Source organism: Theobroma cacao, chromosome 7 (genome assembly GCF_000208745.1).
Source record: "Theobroma cacao cultivar B97-61/B2 chromosome 7, Criollo_cocoa_genome_V2, whole genome shotgun sequence".
NCBI lineage: Eukaryota > Viridiplantae > Streptophyta > Magnoliopsida > Malvales > Malvaceae > Theobroma > Theobroma cacao.
In genome coordinates, this window is record NC_030856.1 from 8,813,739 (window position 1) to 8,833,013 (window position 19,275).

The window sequence follows — 19,275 nt, forward strand, 5'->3', positions numbered from 1 at the left end:
GACATGGCCAACATTTAACCCCCATTGGCAGGGTTAGAGCATAGCCATACTAGGAGACAAAACAAATATATATATATATATATATTTTAGATTACCCAAAGTTCACAAAACAGTATATCAAATTTTCTCAAGCATATCTCATACACTTCAAAAGCATATTCGTTTCAAACTAAATATTTATGTTTATATTCACGAAAACATATATGCAAACATTATACAAAGTCATATATAAATTTCGAAATCAAATATCATGCTTTGCATAAGCAACATTCTAAATCCAACATACAAACTCATATCCATATACATTTTGCATGCTCAACCCGATTTTAATAAATCATATGACAAAATATTATATCTCATGTACAAAATTCAGATTGAGGCTAATTTTTAGGGTGTGAAAACACCAAAGGGATATCAGTCACTTACCTGATCTCGTTAATTTCAATTTCAAGTAGTAAATCCGAAAATCCTCTTAGTAACCTAATATTTCGAGAAACATAAAAATCAGAACTAAATTTGTAAACAGATCCTACAAGACGACTTTTCGTTGACCATCCTAAGCACTTAGGGTGTGTAGCGACTCCTATTACAATTTATGAACATTTTTTATTAATAAGGTAATATATTATTATTATTTATATTTTTGAATTAAACAAAATTTCCAATAAGGTTGAGAATTAAACTTAAATCATAAAATCAGTAAGGATTTTAATTTCAGATAGAGAAATAATACTAATTTCACTTGTAAAAATCATATTTGTAATTAATTTCATAAATTTTGATATTTTAATAAAATCTACTAATTTAAGAAATAAATTTATAAAATATAAAGATACATACTTCTTAACATAAAAATACAGTAGAAATCACATATCCAATATTTATGAAATTTACAATAGAATTTATCACATATTAATTAAAATCAAATTTTAAAACAAATTTGAAAAAAAGAAATTTTCTGTTTTCTGGAATTTCCAGAATCTGGATGGCCATTTGGCTTACTTCAAGCTCTCATAACTTTTAACCCGAATTATTTCCAGTGATGAAATCAACACCAATTTGAAGTGTTCATATCATAATACAAGACCAAAATTTGTTTCGATTAAAAAGACCACAAGATTCTTAAGTTTCGAAAGCCAAAATTCAAGAAATCATCACAGAAATATCCAGATTTATGGGTTCCAGTATCAACAAGCCTATTTTGAGGCTTTAATTCTCTTAACACAGGAAGCCTCTAACTAAGACATTGACGCCAAATTAAACACCTAATTTTATACTTCAAAAGCCCTCAAAGAAAAGACCAAAAACGTCATCGGAATATGGAGTTCCGGTGACCCAAAGTCGGGTTGTCAAAATTGTTGAAAACCAGATTTCTAATTAAATTCAAAAATTCATATCTTCCTAACCACAAGGCCAAACAAGATGCTACAAAAACCATTGGAAAGATCTTTTTAAGACCTTTCCATTGGTACCCATCATGCTACTGGAAAGTCATCGAAAAAGTGTCAGATTTAAATAAAAGATAAGAAAATATATCTAATTTAGGGTTTTTGTATCCAAACTATGAAAATATAATTCTAAACATACCTTAATCAGCAATCTATTTCCCTTCCCTCTGTCTTTCTTCTTCTCTGATATTAAGCTTTTCTGATTGTCTGTTGTTTGAATTTGATGAATGAACTAACGTAAGTTGTTATTTGTTCTTTTAAAACTTATAAACTACCTAACCCCACTAACTTAAATGGAATAAATAAATTGACCCTTAATCTCACTAACTTAAATGTGATAATAAAACTGACTTAATTAAACTTCTTCTTTTACTTAAAGACCCCTTCTTCTATTTTCTAATTATTAAGACATCCAAGGTCATAATTGTAAATAAATAAAATACTAAAATAATATTTACTTATTATCTTTATAAAATTATAGCTTAATAATTTTAATTTTTTTTATAATAAATACTTTGTGAGGAGTATTACATTTTTATTGCACCAAAAATAATTCTTTTGACGTTTCCTTTTGCTTTCTTCAAAACCGTGTGGGTTCCATCCAAGAAGAAGAATTAATTAGCCAAGTAAAGGGAAAAAAAAAGATATTTAAAAAAATTTTGATAAAACAAAATAAATTACAAATGTAATTTTGTTTTGTTGAAAATTTTTGAAGTACAAAATTGAGAAAGACCAATAATTAAATAAGCTTTGATTGATTTATTTGATAATGTCAATGCAAAAGGCTCAAATTAAGTAAGAAAATGCTTCATTTGAAGGAGAGAGTAAGGAAAGAAGAAGCAACTAAAACCATGCAAACATGCAGCAAAATCCATTTCGCTCATGCATGCAGAAGAAGAATATGAGTTAAAACACGAACATGGCTGCACTGACCTACTGTACCCTAAACAGTCCAATACCCAAATTATTGCTATTCATAACCTGTCAATGCCGTTGATGCCTGGTCACTATGAAAAAGTTAACACATGAATCGCACGACCTAAGCATCGTAGTATAGGCCATCTATTCCCCATTTTTTATCACCCAAAAGAAGAAGAATCTTGTGAAGGTCGATGACTGCTTTATTGAAAGTAGAATTTGCTTTGGGTGACTCATTGATAGTTTTTTCCTTGTCTTTTTCCATCACTACCGGTGGCCTCTAAGAAACTACATGGGGTCTTTCTTCGAATGAGAATTCGACGACTCCAAGTCAATACCTTACTCAATTGTTAAGCTACCCTCACAAACTCCTTTAACTTTCACACAGCAAAATACATCTCTTTTCCACATACGCACTTCAATCTCCATTTTTGATTTCTCTCTTTCTTTCCTGAGTAAAACAATCATGTCTGTTGTTGGGGAGGCTGCTCTCACAGCTTTCTTTGATGGCTGTTTGGCAAGTTATCCTCTTCTGATTTCCTCAACTTTGTCACTGAAAAGCAGATCCGCAAGGAGCTCAACGAGTGGGAAAAGATGCTGCGGGATATCCGTGCCGTGCTTGATGATGCCGAGGGGAAGCAGATGAAGGATCAGTATGTGAAGAACTGGTTGGCCGATCTTCAAGACTTGGCTTACGATGTCGATGACATTTTGGACGAGTTTGCCACTGAAGCTTTGGGGCGCAAGTTGACATCCTTGGAGGAACCTCAAGGCATAAAAAATAAGGTACAAAAGATCATTCATGCTTGTTTCTCTTCAAAAACTTTCATGTTTAATAAGAAGATGGTGTCCAAGATTAAAGAGATCAGTGCTAGAATAAATGATTTGGCCACAAAAAGAACTCAATTGGAATTGCGAGGCATTAATGAGGGATCAAGGTCCGATAGAATGATACAAAGGCTTCAGCCTACTTCTTTGGTGGATGAAACTCAGGTGTACGGTAGGCAAGAAGAAAAGGCAGCATTACTTGAATTGCTTTTGAGCAATGATGGCACTGACAATGAAGCTTCTGTGATTCCCATCGTTGGCATGGGAGGAATTGGCAAGACAACTCTTGCGCAACTTCTCTATAATGATACTTGTATACAAAATTCTTTTGATGACAAGGCATGGGTGTGCGTTTCTGATGATTTTAATGCCATTAAGATAGCGAAGACAATTTTACAGTCAATCGCTCCTGATTGTTGTACCAATGTTAATGATCTCAATTTGCTTCAAGTCAAGTTGAAGGAGAAGCTGGCTGGGAAAAAGTTTTTGCTTGTCTTGGATAATATCTGGAATGAGAGTTATCTGGAGTTGACCAATCTACTCTCTCCATTTGGAGTTGGAACCAAAATTCTCGTCACAACACGGAGTCACGATGTTTCTTCTATTATGGGCACTGTTGAAGCTTACCCACTACAACAGTTATCAGAGGAGGATTGTCTATCTGTATTTTCTCAGCATGCATTAAGAGCAAATGATTTTAGTGGGCATCCTGAATTAAAAGAAGTTGGGGAAATTATAGTGAAAAAGTGCAACGGCTTACCTTTGGCAGCTAAAGCCATCGGTGGTTTACTACGCACTAGACTGGACTATGAGGCATGGAAAGGTATATCAGAGAGCGAGATATGGGGCATACCAGAAGAGAAATGTAGCATAATTCCTGCTTTACGATTGAGCTATCATCATCTTCCTTCACATTTGAAGCGATGCTTCGCATATTGCTCTATACTCCATAAGGATTATGAATTTGGGGAGGAGGAGATAATCTTGTTATGGAAAGCAGAAGGTTTTCTACAACCAGCAAGCCTTGGAACTCAACTCGAAGTTCTAGGTAGTCAATATTTTCGAGATCTAGTATCAAGGTCATTTTTTCAAACATCTACTAGGAACAAGTCTCGATTTGTAATGCATGATCTTGTCAATGATCTGGCTCAATCGGTTGCAGGGGAAATATGCTCCAAATTGGAGAATGATAAACAGTTGAGATTTTCGGAAGGTACTCGACATTCATCTTATGTTCGTGGTTGGTTTGATGGAATGAAAAAGTTTGAAGCCTTCAATCAAACAAAGCATTTACGAACCTTTCTACAGTTTCCTGGATCGTCATGGGCACCTGAAGGTGATTGTTATTTAAGTAACAATGTCCTCTTTGATTTGCTGCCCAAACTTCGGTGCTTAAGAGTTCTTTCTTTGAAAGGGTATCGCATCATTGAGTTACCAAACTTTTTTCAAAACTTAATACATTTGCGCTACTTGGACTTTTCTCATACTACAATTGAAAGTTTGCCTGATTCAATTTGCGCCCTTTATAATTTAGAAACTTTACTATTATATGGGTGTAGATCTCTTCAAAATCTACCCTCAAATTTACAAATTCTAGTCAATTTGCGTGTTCTCGACATCACTTATACACCTTCAATGAAAGGGATACCGGTTGGAATTGGTAACTTAACCAATCTTCGAAAACTATCTGATTTTGTTTTGGGCAAAGGTGATGGACATCATATACAAGAGATGAAGAATTTGTTAAATCTGAAGGGTAAGCTTTGTATCTCAGGGTTAGAGAACATTGTTAATGCTCAAGATGCATGGGAGGCTAAGTTAATATATAAGTCTGGCCTTGGCACATTAGAACTAAAGTGGAGTAGAGAATTTGATAATAATAGAAATAAAGAAATTGAAGAAGAGGTCTTGAATTTGCTTGAACCTCATAAAAAGCTTGAAGAGCTCTTCATTCAGGATTATGGTGGTACAAAATTTCCGATTTGGATGAATTCTTCATTACAAAATTTGTCGTCTTTGGTTCTCAAGGGCTGTAAAAATTGCGTATCACTACCATCAATTGGAAAATTACCATTGTTGAAGAATCTTTCTATTGCTGGAATGGATGAGTTAAAAAAGGTTGGCATTGAGTTCTATGGGGAGAATCACTCAAATGTATTTGCTTTGTTACAGAGTTTGAGCTTTGAGAATATGCCACGATGGAAGGAATGGGACTTAGTTGATGAGCAAGTTGAGAAATTCCCTAGCCTCATCGAGCTTTCCATCAAAAACTGCCCTCAATTGTTGGGAAGGTTGCCTAACCATCTTCGTTCCTTGGAGAAGCTTGAAATTCGTGACTGTGCACAAATGGTGGTTTCACTTTCAGACCTTCCAAAGCTGTCTGAATTAATAATACATGCATGTGCAGAGTTGGTGCTCAGAGATGATGCAGACTTTCTCTCAATAAAAGGAGTCAATCTTTCAAGTGTTGTAAAGTTTTCTACTGCAACAGAAAGGCTGGTATCAACATCAACAACATTGGAGCATTGTAAGATTGACAGTTGTGAGGGATTGACATATTTATTGCTAAAGAAGTTGGGACTGTTGGGCTCTGTCCGTAAATTGGAAATTTATAAATGTCCACAACTTGTGTTGTTAGAGCCAGATGAGGTAGAGGAGGCAGAAGAGGAGCTGTTTCAAGTTGGGAATCTTTGGAATATTGAATCTTTGGAAATAATGCAAATTGGTCTCCATATGGAATCTTTGAGAATAAGAAAGCATTTTCTCCCATTTCTTACAGAGATGAGTATTCAAAACTGCCCAAACATAGTTTGTTTTGCAAAGAACAACTTACCCCCGCTTTTGAAGAAGTTAGTGATGGTAAATTGCGACAATTTGCGATGTTTGGTGGATGAAGGAGAAAATATAAGCATCACTAACATATCTCCTCTTGAGTTTTTGTATATTCGTGAATGTCCATCTCTAATATCATTATCATTACCCGTTAGGCTTCGACATCTTGAACTTTCGAGTTGCTCAAAGCTAGCTTCCTTATCAGAAAGTGGCAAGTTACCCATAGGGCTTAAATATCTTAACCTTTTTGTCTGCCCAGAGCTCGAATCCATTGCAGAAGCAATTGACGAAAACGCTTGTCTTGAATTTTTTTATATCTGGGGGTGTGGTATTAAATCTTTACCGCAAGGATTCGACAAGCTCAACCATCTTCAGAGTATTCAAATAACTCGATGTTCAAATCTAGTCTCGTTGGAAGGGTTTTTGCCCACCACCAATTTGACTAACCTTTGGATCTCTAACTGTAAAAATTTGCGAGCCCTGCCGAATTGCATGCACAACCTCACTTCTCTTCGACAATTGCAGGTTGAGAATGATTCAGGTGATCAGATATCCATTCCAGAAGAGGGTATCTCTACCAACCTAACATCACTTTCCATCTCAATGCCCAGAAATTATGAGTCTCGACTTGAATGGGGATTGCATAGACTCACCTCTCTTAAAACACTTACCATTACTGGTAGAGGATGTCCGAATATGGTGGCGTTTCCACCAGAGCAGATAGGAATGATGCTACCTTCCTCTCTCACCGATTTGAGCATTGTAAATTTCGAAAATTTGAAATGCCTATCCTCCAAAGGCTTTCAAAACCTCAGCTCTCTTCATCATTTGCGCATCATCTGTTTCCCTAAGCTCACATCTCTTCCTGAAAAAGACAGGCTTCACTCGCTTTTGATGTTATTAATTATTGATTGTCCATTGCTAGAGGAAGAATGCGAAAGGAACAAAGGACGAGAGTGGTCCAAGATAGCCTACGTACCTTGTGTTGAAAGTCATTATCTCTGATTCTTTGATTGAGTTTGACACCCAAAGGAGTTGAATTGAAAGTTGACTGTGAAAATCACAGGTATGAAACCATTTGAAACGTAAGGCAATTTAGAAGCTGCTCATTTTTAACAACAAAATGAAACTAATAATAATATTTCTTTTCATTACTGATTATTTGCAGGCAATTCAAAAGCTTTAGAAGGAAACTTGGTGGGAGACTGGGCTTCTCACTTTTTCATCTAAATGGCAGAATCAGTGTGTAATTAATTGTTGGTTAGTAGACTCATGCACATACAACAACAGTCTACAGGACCCAACTGGTTTTTCTTCAACTTCATCGTTGATTTTGTTTTTTTTCGTTTTCAGACCTATGAAAATGCTGTAGAGGCTGATGAATGGAGTGGTCAGTTAATTCTCTGCAACTCTCATCTACATTTTTAGGATTTGATAACGATTTGAAATTCTAATAGAATACTATTGAGTTTTCTTCATTTCTATTATGATGAATTTGGTGTATTTTTTACGAATTCAAAGTCTGCCAATTCTATTTTACTTGCCTATACCTGGAGGACATCCTTCACTTTATTCTTTTAATTTCACATCATTCTCATTTGATCTTTGTGTGACAATTTCTCATACTCCAATCTATCTTACTTTTCTTAATTTTTTGGAGGAACTGCTTTATAAAGAAAAGAAAAGAAAACAGAGGAAAGGAATATAAGATTGGATATATGTAGGTTAGATGCTCCATTTAATTCGTTAACAGACTTTAATTTTCTGCATGTCTTATGCTTGTGTGAATAACAGATTACTCATTATCTGGGCAGAAAAGGAAATAGGTATTAGATCTCACAAGCAAACTTGGAAAAAATTCAGTGAATAGATATACCACATCCCATTCAAATAGTTGATTAAATTTTGAATGATAACGAAGTGTTCATTTAATTGTACAGGCAGAAACCTGAACAAGAATCTGAATAAGGGAAGAATGAATTCTGGCCTTCAAAGGTAATTTGTTGACCTAATAATCAATACAATTAAATGGTGGCATGCCATTAGGCAACAATGAGAAAATCCTTCCTAAGTAAACCATTTGATGTATAACTTTTAAAAGTTTGAGTTGGAACTCTCTCTAACCTTCATCCTCAACTTTCAGATAATCTAGGTACTTAGGGATGCGTTTGATGTGCACTTAAAAAGTTGGATAGGATTGCAAATAGAAATCGTCGCATACCAGTGAAAAACAAAACTTTACCTGACTTCATATGTACCCTTTGTAATTTAGACACCTTGCAATTAAAGTGATGTCACGAGTTAGAAAAGTTACCCTGAAAAATAGAAATTCTAGTCAAATTGCATCATCTTGACATTAGTCATACAAATTCAGTGAAAGCAATGCCCTTTGGAATTGGTGGACTAACCAATCTTTAAAAACTGTCTAATTTTGTTTTGGGTGAAGGTGGTGGATATCAGATATGAGAGATGAAGAATTTGTGGAATCTTAAGGGTGAGATTTCTATTTCAGGCTCGGAGATTGTTGTTAAAGCTCAAGATGCATGGGAAGCTAAGTTGATTGATGCCCAGGCCTCAATGAGTTGGAAGTGGATTGCAACTTTTGATAACAATGCAAGAAATAAAGAAGTTGAAGAAGTGGTGTTGAACTCGTTGAATTATGGCTGTCTTTGCTGCATTGCTGCCACAGGGGATTAGTTTCTACACATTTGGAAACCAGCTTGGTTGGAGTCAGGGTCAGTTACTTTTTGCTCACCAAATGTTTGATTATTTCTTTGGTCATTTGTGCACTTGCTAGTTTGTGTTTCTTAGTTATATTTGGCTTTTTGAATCTGTCACCATGCCTTATAATGACAGTTTATGCAGCATTAGTTGAAATATTTTATGTTTAGTTTATTTTTAGAAGCAATGTGTCAAATAGTGTGAGCAGTTGAAGATGCTTTTGTTCAGTGTCTTGATTATATAAATATGTATTCTCTTAATGAAAAGTGATGTATGAAGAGCTGAAGTTCTGGTATTTTTTGAGTTTTGTTTTCCCTCTTTGTTTTTCCGGCAAACTTTGGTCTCTTCATGGAGAGTTTAGGATGCATATCCTTAAGTTTTTTTTTATCCAGCAGAAACCAAGGATAACATTTCCTTTATCCCTGGTACAAACTCTTCAAAATTTATAACAGCAAAAACTAAGGTTTTTGCTTCTGCCTTCGGCTGCTTCTGCTTGGGTAGCCTTAGACAAGTAATGTGAGCTCCCACTAAAGCCAAGAGAACTTTTTTGGTCATCATAAAGAGCTAAAATAGCTCACCATAATAATTATGGGACTACCAAATTTCCAACTTGGATGGTAGATTCTTCATTACAGAATTTATTGTCCTTGAATATCATGAATTGTAAAATTGCAGATCTTACCTGCAATTGGAAAATTACCACTGTTGGAATCTCTTTGCATTGAAGGAATGGATGGAGGCTACCAAAGGTCTTGCTTTGGTCATGTTCCTTGCAGATATACAGATTGCCAATGCCCAAGCATGGTTTCTGTTTTAACGAATAACCTGCTTCTGACTTGAAGAAGATTGAGAAATGAAGATGGCAAGAATTTACAGTGTTTGGTGGATGAAGAAGAAGATACTAGCACAACTTCACCTCTCTTAAGCCAGTTACGGTTGTTGGCTGTTCAGCTGACATATCTTTTCCAAAAGAGGATTTCCCTACCGACCTAACATCACTTGACATCACATCACCCAATATTTGTAGGTCACTACTTTAATAGGGATTGCATAGACTCAGCTCTCTCAAAAAACTGTCCATTAATGGTGAAGAATGTCCAGATGTGGTGTTGTTTCCACAAGAGGCGATAGGAATGATGCTGCCTCCCCCTCTCTGCGATATCAACATAAGTGATTTCGACAACCTGAAATTTCTATCCTCGGATGGCTTTCAAAACCTCACGTCTCTTTGGTCTTTCGAGATCACTGATTGCTCTAAGCCCACATCTCTTCCAGAAAAAGACATGCTTCTCGCACTTTGCTATTTTCAGATTGATGATTGTCCTTTTCTAGAAGAATGGTGCAAAAGGGATAAAGGACATACCTCATGTTGAAAACAATAATGAACAAAATTATCCCAAAGAAGTTGAAATCTAGAAATTGAAAGTCAAAAGGTATTAAACCATTTGAAAGATAGGCCAGATAATTGAATTCTGATTATTTATTCATTTAATTTTTGTTAGATACATAAGATAATAGTAAGTCTGATATGTTATTGATGATATATAATTAATTTACAGCCACATTGGAGGCTTGAAAGCTACAAAGTGCAGTTCGTATATATAGCTCTATTCAAAGATCAGGTACAAGCTTCTCATTTTCTTTTTCCATTTCACTTGCACTTAAGCATAGCATGCTCATCAATCCACAACATTTAACCATTAAAACACTTGTGCTCCTCTAACTTCAGGTCTAAACACCTCTTGGTGTGAATTTGTTGATTCATCATTTTGGCTTACGAAACTGATTAAAAAGTTCAAGGATGAAAGGTGAGTTGATTTTTTTCTACTTTTTTATGTCATGTACATTGAAGAATTGAAAAGTGATTGTTAGAATATATACGCAGTTTCATGGACAAAATTGTGTTTTATTTTTTGGTAAGTTATATATTCGTTCATACAGAAGCATATTTGTTTTGATTTCAGGAGATTGCCATTTTGTTAAAGAAAATTTCTCTTTCTCCTTTTCCATATTATCAATTTTCTTTGTACGTGATTACTTTAAACCACACGAATTATGCTTTCCTTGAGTATGTTGGATAGTGAACTACTTTCTGTTCTTTTAGTATTTTAATGTTCATTTATTTAGTCCTTTGCTTTCTGAGTTTGTAGAGAATGGAGAGGAAAGGAAAAATTACATCCATAAAATTCTAATTTTTTATTAGATTTTCCATTTCAGACGAGTGTGTCCCCACCAATTGAATGTTACTTCGAATCTCTGCTGCTAAAATCTGTATACCATTATTACATTGGGGAGAGCACATACGAATCTGTCGTGGACAACTTCCCATTGGTGGTGCTAACGATGCAGCCGGCCACCTTTCAAACTTTCCTTGTCACCAAGAAGTTCCTAAATTTGGAATACCAGCACTGCAAGGGTTTTCAGAGCATCTCCTTCCTCAAAGGTTTGTATACTTAATTGCCTTAATCTATAAAAAGGGATAAAAGATGAAGTGATTAGAGATATCTCCTGTATTAATAAGTAATAACAGATTACTTATAAGCCACAAGAGGAACAGTGAAAACTTGTTGTTTTTCATCGAAAAAGAGCGAAAAAAGCAGAATATACCATGCTTGTAAATTCAATCCTAGGTATGTCAATGGGAAAATCCTCTCTCCTTTTTTTTCTTTGAACAATTAATTAAAACTTGTATGATCACCAAGTGTTGATTTACTTGTACATACAGAAGTCTGAACATGATTAGGAAACAGCAAGGATGAATTCAGCCTCCAGTTCTAATCTATTGGCCATAAAATCAATGCAATGCAGAGGTGAGCTTTTATATATTGGACTATATTAAGATTATATGCCTCACCAATAGAAACAATCCCTTCTTCTAAATGATATATGCATGCATAGTTCTATTATTGTATTGAATTTCCTCTAGCAGTCACATAATATTGTTTCCACACCACTGGATATTACTTATTAGCCACAGAAGGGAAAAACGGCAAGAATCAGAGAAACTACCATACTTGTAGATATATGGTATGTCAATTGGAAAATCCTCCTGTTCTTTTTACACTTTGATAATAATTAATTAAAGTTTTTATGCTAACCAAGTTTTAGTCTAGTGTGTACATGCAGAAATCTGAGCATCCATAGGAAGCAACAACAATGAAATTTAACCTCCAGTTGTAATCTATTGACTGTATAATCAATTCAAAGCAGAGGTGAGCATTTTATTAGACTACCTTAAGATAATATCCCTCACCAATGGACAGCCCTTATGATAAATAACCTTTTGCATATCTATTAGTTACTCATCTTCATTCTCAATAGTGTGACCCTCATTCACAATNGGCTTACGAAACTGATTAAAAAGTTCAAGGATGAAAGGTGAGTTGATTTTCCTCTGCTTTTATATGTCATGTACATTCCCATTAAAAGAAATGTCATGTACATTAAAGAATGGAAAAGTGATTGTTAGAGTACATAAGCAGTTTCATGGACAAAATTGGGTTTTAATTTGGTAAATTACATATATACTTGCCTTGTGAAATTGTTAGTTGTTTATACAGAAGCATATTTGTTTTGATTTCAAGAGATTTCCATTTTGTTAAAGAAAATCCAAGTCTCTCTTTCCTTTTCTATGTTATCAACTTTCTTTATACCATGCCAATTATGCTTCCCTTGAGTATGTTGAACAGTGAACTAATTTCTTTTCTTTTAGTATTATAATGTTCTTGTATTTAGTTTTTTGCTTTCTGAGTTCGTAGAGACAATGTAGAGGAAGCAAATAAATTTCATCCATAAAATTCTAATGTTGTATTGGATTTTCCATCTTAGAGGAGTGTGTCCCCACCAACTGAATGTTACTTTGGATCTCTGCTGCTAAAATCTGTATACCATTATTACATTGGGGAGAGCACATACGAATCTGTCGTGGACAACTTCCCATTGGTGGTGCTAACGATGCAGCCGGCCACCTTTCAAACTTTCCTTGTCACCAAGAAGTTCCTAAATTTGGAATACCAGCACTGCAAGGGTTTTCAGAGCATCTCCTTCCTCAAAGGTTTGTATACTTAATTGCCTTAATCTATAAAAAGGGATAAAAGATGAAGTGATTAGAGATATCTCCTGTATTAATAAGTAATAACAGATTACTTATAAGCCACAAGAGGAACAGTGAAAACTTGTTGTTTTTCATCGAAAAAGAGCGAAAAAAGCAGAATATACCATGCTTGTAAATTCAATCCTAGGTATGTCAATGGGAAAATCCTCTCTCCTTTTTTTTCTTTGAACAATTAATTAAAACTTGTATGATCACCAAGTGTTGATTTACTTGTACATACAGAAGTCTGAACATGATTAGGAAACAGCAAGGATGAATTCAGCCTCCAGTTCTAATCTATTGGCCATAAAATCAATGCAATGCAGAGGTGAGCTTTTATATATTGGACTATATTAAGATTATATGCCTCACCAATAGAAACAATCCCTTCTTCTAAATGATATATGCATGCATAGTTCTATTATTGTATTGAATTTCCTCTAGCAGTCACATAATATTGTTTCCACACCACTGGATATTACTTATTAGCCACAGAAGGGAAAAACGGCAAGAATCAGAGAAACTACCATACTTGTAGATATATGGTATGTCAATTGGAAAATCCTCCTGTTCTTTTTACACTTTGATAATAATTAATTAAAGTTTTTATGCTAACCAAGTTTTAGTCTAGTTGTACATGCAGAAATCTGAGCATCCATAGGAAGCAACAACAATGAAATTTAACCTCCAGTTGTAATCTATTGACTGTATAATCAATTCAAAGCAGAGGTGAGATTTTATTAGACTACCTTAAGATAATATCCCTCACCAATGGACAGCCCTTATGATAAATAACCTTTTGCATATCTATTAGTTACTCATCTTCATTCTCAATAGTGTGACCCTCATTCACAATAGGTTTAAGTAGATGAACCCTGATTGAAAGTACATTGCAGTTCTCAAGTAATGCGTAGAATTATTTTTTCACACCAGAACTGTTGTACAACTTGGCACACAGAGATGCAAAGAGCTTATGTAACAGCTTTCATGGCTCTTTATGCCAAGCTTTTTTTGCTTCTAATATTACATATTACCATGCCCTGCATGTTGCTTCTTCAGCCTTCAACACTAATCTCTCTATGTCAATCCCAGTGAGTCTTCAATCCCTCCAAATGACCCAAAAAGTATCACTAGAGGCAAAAAGTGTCACTAGCGGCAGCACCAATGCTAACATACATCATTGCAACATGTCATCACCTAAAGAGCAATCAATGTCATTGACAGTCAAGATTTTCTTTTCTAACACTATGAATCAGTTGGGTAAGAATAACTTATTAAAAAATTTGCTCTTCATTTATCATTTCTCTTTGCAAAGAAACTTCTTCAAATTCATCAGTAGTATCATCACTAATAGATTCACACTAATCCCTTAACAAATTTTCATAGATAGACTTTGTAATGTGCCATAAACTAGTTGAGCTTCAGTTTTCTTTTTCTTTTTCATGATTATGCTATATAAAGTTTGTATACTATGGTATTGGACTTCAGAAGGATTAATTTTCTTGCGCTTTTGAATTGAGATTATGAGATGTATAATAGATTCAAGCTAAATGTTAATCTCTTTTTCCTACTCTTCGTCCTTTCTCTTTTATCTTCTTCTTTGGCAAATAAAGAGATCCAACAAATTTCAATACAGGAAATAAACTGAATTTTTATGGCTATCATCTGATGGATGTTAAGCCATAATGCATGAGCAGGCCTTAAATCTTCTTGTTTCGCTGATAGCGATCTAACTTCTCTGTCACTTGGCTGTGGCAATGCTTAAAACTTCTGCAGATCAAAACACCTTTTTCCTTTTATTGGATATGTATAGTGCATGCCTTCATTTTGTATAATCAGTAATGTTCTTTGGCTTTTCAGAAGGTTCTTGTCTGTGTCATCCCTGTGCCAAAAAGGAGCGTTACAATGGTAGACGGGAGTTTTGATGCAAGATGTTCTAAAAATGTTTTACCTCTGTTGGTGCCTCATCCTTAGTCCCACGTAAGTCTCATGAATGGTTGGGAATAGCTAAGTTATTTTATTGTTTTTTGACTAGAATGTCAACATGATGTCATGGTCTTACCCCTGAGGCCACATTGTTTGACCAGGTGCCACAACCAAAGAAGCTGAATGTCAAGTTTCCTACTAGTGTTAGTGTCAATTTTTTATATTAATAGTTATTCTGTTTTTTCTTCTTGGTATTTTATGTTCCTTCATTAATATTGGGAATTTGGACCTATGCATTCTTTCAACCTGATATTTTATTGTAAAAGAAATGCCATGAGCATGGATAACGGATGTGGGCATGATAACTTGTCAAGTCACCATACAAAATTCATGAAAGCATAGTGATTTGCGACCAGGCTGCCATTGTTGGGATTTTTGTTATTGTGGATTATGGTGATTATTAAAGTCATAACTGTGGCAATTTTTTTCTAACAGGCTACTCGTTATCCATCACTTTATGAAGCAATCGATGGGTTGTGCAACAGCTACTGAGCCAAGATTAAAGCAGAATGGATTGTTGTGACAAATTATTGATCTGGCACTACCATGGAGTTTTCTACAGCACTAATTCATGGGAAATAAAAAGCTGATGAAGTCTTTAGGCCACTTGTACCTACTTTCACTGCATTATTTTTCATATACATTCTTTTAGGGGAAATGAGAATGGGGGTGAGAGTGGGGATGCTAATTGGTATATCAATAAAGTTTATCACTGTTTGCTAAAGGATACTTATTTGTATTCAGGTGATGTGTCCTAACCAGGTAATGGTTATGCAATCAGGGAGCTAATCTCTACGATCCAAACACAGAAATTCAATTATAGCCAACTGGTGAGATTTTTGCTTTGCTTTATGATTTTTACTTCATCGTTTCATATAATAGTTCACACATATCTGTCTTATTTCTAAAGCATATCTCCAATTATATTTACTTGCATCTAGTTGATGTCAGCAGAATTTTAGAACTCATCTGAGTTTCAAAAATGTATTAGTTCTAACTGTGTCTGACCATATACAATAAATAATGAGATAGCATAATGGGGAATTCTTGGAAAAGTGAAGTATACTTTAGATATACTTATTATTATTGTCATCGAATGTCTGAAAATATTTGATTTTTTTGCTTTTTGTTTATAGCTCCTGAGAAAGGGAAATGAGTGCCAATAGTAAAATCACCACATATTTGCAGAACCTGAGGTCTCCCAATTGGGAAGGTGGGCAACACCTCACTTCAGTTCCCTTTCTATATATAACTGTTAATTAAATTTTAATTTTAATACTTGAAAATGCAGCATGATAAGAAGTTATTGACCTTTCTTGGGAAGTAGATTGAAAATGTAGGGATCATTTGTATGTTTTTTGCTGCTACTTTCCCTTTTTTTCTTATGTTACTCAGGTCTCTCATATTTTCCTATGTAATGTAATTGCATAAGTTCAGGAAGAGTCATGTCTAAAATGTAACCACAAGAATATTTTAGTGATGGCAGGTTCAGATACTCAGGCATGCCTCTTTCACCTAAGCACTGCTTGGGACCCTTGTGTCAAGAGGTTGAGGAGGATTGCAATTATGTTCTATATTTATGTCAATTTTCTTGCAGTCCTGGTGCAAGTTACTTTCTCCGATGATGCTATTTTGGTCTCATCCCCTTTGCATCAGATTCCTGTTGCAATGCGTTTGAGCCTTTTCTGGATTACTCTGGTGGTTTACTTCCTATTCTGCTGCTTCTCCATGGCTAGTAAGATATGAGGCTGGCTTTAATGAGAAACGGAGGTGGGTGGACGAGATTATTTTTCGTTGTAAGCTTTGTTCTCTGCATTGGCGTAGACCTTTGGCTGATGGCATCTTGTTCTCGGACTAGGATTCTGTGGCTTGCTCCCCTTCCTTCCAGTAACATCTCCGTGGACCTGCTGGCTGCGGTTGAGTGTTAAGAGATTCCTCTGGCTCTATTCTAGCTTTGTTTTCTGGCCAAATTGGTGTGCTAGACCAATGTTGTTGAAATATAATACTATATTTGCTTTGGAAATTTTCTCTAGGACATATTGGAAAGAGAAAAAGGTGCTGGTGGTTGAATGAGATTCGACGGTAGTTGTGCCTTGGGTGAAAAAGTTTGAGGATTGCCCATGGAGTGTGTGTGTTACCTTCAATTAGATTGATCCACTTATTGCTGACATTGGTGAAGTCTCCTTTGGTAATATCTGTTGGGAAGTTAACGGCCTTGCTGACTCTTTAGTGTGTAGAACTGGCATGTTCATGGCTTGGTGGTTCAGCAGGCTATTAGTTTATCTCCACCCTTTGGGCGCCATTCTACCAGGCCTGTTATTAGAGGTTTTATGCTGTGTATATTTTTACGCTTTTGGGTGGTAGTGTAGTCACAGGGAGATTGCTTGTTATCTGTACATGAACCCAATATATAAGAACCAACTCAAGCCGCCACAAGAATACTCAAGCAGTACATCACAAGAGTCCATAACTTTACCAGTAAGTTTTTATATTTTACACATTGATTGCATGCTTCATTCGTTAAGAACGAAAGAAACCAAATGCTAACACAAGAAAGCACCTGGAGAAGCTTGTGTTTGGGATTAGCTGATGGATGCAAACTAAAGTTAACAGAAATAATTTAGAAACTTTCTTCTTTCCCTTTGTAGAAGCATACATTGGGAGATGAAATTGAAGTTATACAAGAATAAAGCTAATTAAGGGCCAAAGACAACCTTTCCACTCTGCAGCCTCCTTCCCAACCCAACAACAAATAGCAAAACTTGCATGATGAACTCATCTTACATAATGCCATTTCTGTCTGCCATAAGATTAAGGCCTAGAATTTTCAATTTTTTTTTTTTTACTCAGCAAGAATTTTCACTATTGAAAATTTAACGTGTGAATAAATTTAAAAATATTGGTAAAATTATATTTTTTAAATATGAATAATAATTATGAAAAAAAAATCTATTAATTATTCACTTGACTTTACAAAAAATAAATACCAATAAACTCGTTGTTCATTACTTCTATACCATATGTGAATAGTCATCAAATAGTTGAAATCAAAATAAAGTAGCATTATTCTTTAAAATTTTTCTCCATCTCTCTCATTTTTATCTATCTCTATTTAACTTTTATGTATTTATATTAAATTTTTTATGTTTATACAAAATTGAGGTTCCATGGTTTTTAATATAAAAAGTTAAAAAAATCATGAAAAATTATTTTGAATATAAAAAAGTAATAGTATTAGCTGTTAAAAAAAAGAATATAATATTAAAATATTAAAAAAATATAATATGAATACCCTTTATAATAATTTTAATCAAAATTAAAATTTATATAATTTATTTTACCAAACAGTTTTAACTTAATTTTAAAATATATTATTTTCATAAAAACTTCCTAATAACTTTTAAGTTAAAAAAAAAAAACCTAAACCAAACATGCTCTTCGTAAGTTTCTACTTTGTTAATGGCTCTAATATTTTTCCCTCTTTTTTAACTATGTATTTCGTAGTTTCAGGGTGGATTTGATGGTGTCAGGCATCATCTTCCTTAGGGAAGCTAGTGAACTTGCTCTAGAAGCCGGCAAAGCCAAACATACCTTATGGACCAATATGTGCGTCTTCAACTTGTCTTGGAGCACATGGCTTACTCAAGGTAATTTCAACGTCACTTTCTTGGAGACATTTTATGGAGATTATATTTATCCTAGTGACTTGGTCAATTTAGAAACTTATCAAACAAATCATGAACTTAGTACTTGAAAAGCCATAATCTAGTGTTGTTACATGAAGTAGATTCTAGAGAGGTGATTCAATTTCTTCCAATATATTTTGCAGACGGCAATTGCTATTTAGATTTAACCGAGCACTTCTGGACTTGACAATTTTGAACTTATCTTCAAAGAAGTGAGGAAAGGGAATAAAGTTGGTCTGTAATTGTGGTACTCTGTAAAATTCTAATTTTGTATTGACTTTTCATTAGCAGTCAAATAATATTGTTTCCACACCCACTGAATATTACTCATTAGTTACAGGAGGAATTATGGAAAACTAGTTGAGATCATAGAAGGGAAAAAGGGCAAAAATCAGAGAAACTACCATGCTTGTAGATATATGGTATGTCTCCCTTTTCTTTTTGCACTTTGATAACAATTAATTAAAGTTTTTATGGCAACCAAGTTTTAGTCTACTTGTGCAGGCAGAAATCTGAGCAAGAGTATGAAGCAGCAAGGATGAAATTTAGCCTGGAGTTGTAATCTATTGACTCTATAACCAATTCAAAGCAGAGGTGAGCTTTTATTAGGCTACCTTATGCCTCACCAATGGAAAATCCCTTACTGTTGTATAAGTTGGCATACAGAGATGCAAAGAGCTCATGTAACAGCTTCCTTGGCTCTTTATGTCCTGCTTTTTCTGCTGCTAATATTACACATTTACCATACCCTGCGTTTGGGTTC

At 34.7% G+C, this 19,275-nt stretch overlaps 1 protein-coding gene across 13 annotated transcripts; it reads left to right on the plus strand.

Annotated features, from left to right (window-relative positions):
* Positions 2,885-17,322, plus strand: LOC18594447 (putative disease resistance protein At3g14460). Of its 13 annotated transcripts, XM_018124815.1 has the most exons (16): positions 2,885-7,092; positions 7,195-7,286; positions 7,380-7,416; positions 7,967-8,021; positions 8,473-8,761; positions 10,307-10,369; positions 10,477-10,555; positions 12,576-12,801; positions 13,084-13,168; positions 13,330-13,385; positions 13,484-13,569; positions 13,933-14,100; positions 14,701-14,820; positions 15,262-15,435; positions 15,963-16,039; positions 16,304-17,322. In XM_018124815.1, exon 1 carries the CDS (start codon positions 2,961-2,963, stop codon positions 7,029-7,031), a length of 4,071 nt encoding a protein of 1,356 aa, XP_017980304.1. In that variant the 5' UTR covers positions 2,885-2,960; the 3' UTR covers positions 7,032-7,092; positions 7,195-7,286; positions 7,380-7,416; positions 7,967-8,021; positions 8,473-8,761; positions 10,307-10,369; positions 10,477-10,555; positions 12,576-12,801; positions 13,084-13,168; positions 13,330-13,385; positions 13,484-13,569; positions 13,933-14,100; positions 14,701-14,820; positions 15,262-15,435; positions 15,963-16,039; positions 16,304-17,322. The 13 variants fall into 13 exon arrangements, with proteins under 13 accessions (XP_017980304.1, XP_017980303.1, XP_017980307.1 ...); XM_018124814.1 differs by lacking the exons at positions 12,576-12,801; positions 13,084-13,168; positions 13,330-13,385; positions 13,484-13,569 and adding exons at positions 10,965-11,190; positions 11,473-11,774; positions 11,856-11,959; XM_018124818.1 differs by lacking the exons at positions 10,477-10,555; positions 12,576-12,801; positions 13,084-13,168; positions 13,330-13,385; positions 13,484-13,569 and adding exons at positions 10,965-11,190; positions 11,473-11,774; positions 11,856-11,959; positions 14,928-14,969.

Excerpts from the sequence above, each read along its gene's own strand:
- LOC18594447 (XM_018124814.1), top strand. The coding sequence starts at position 2,961 with ATGCTGCGGGATATCCGTGCCGTGCTTGATGATGCCGAGGGGAAGCAG.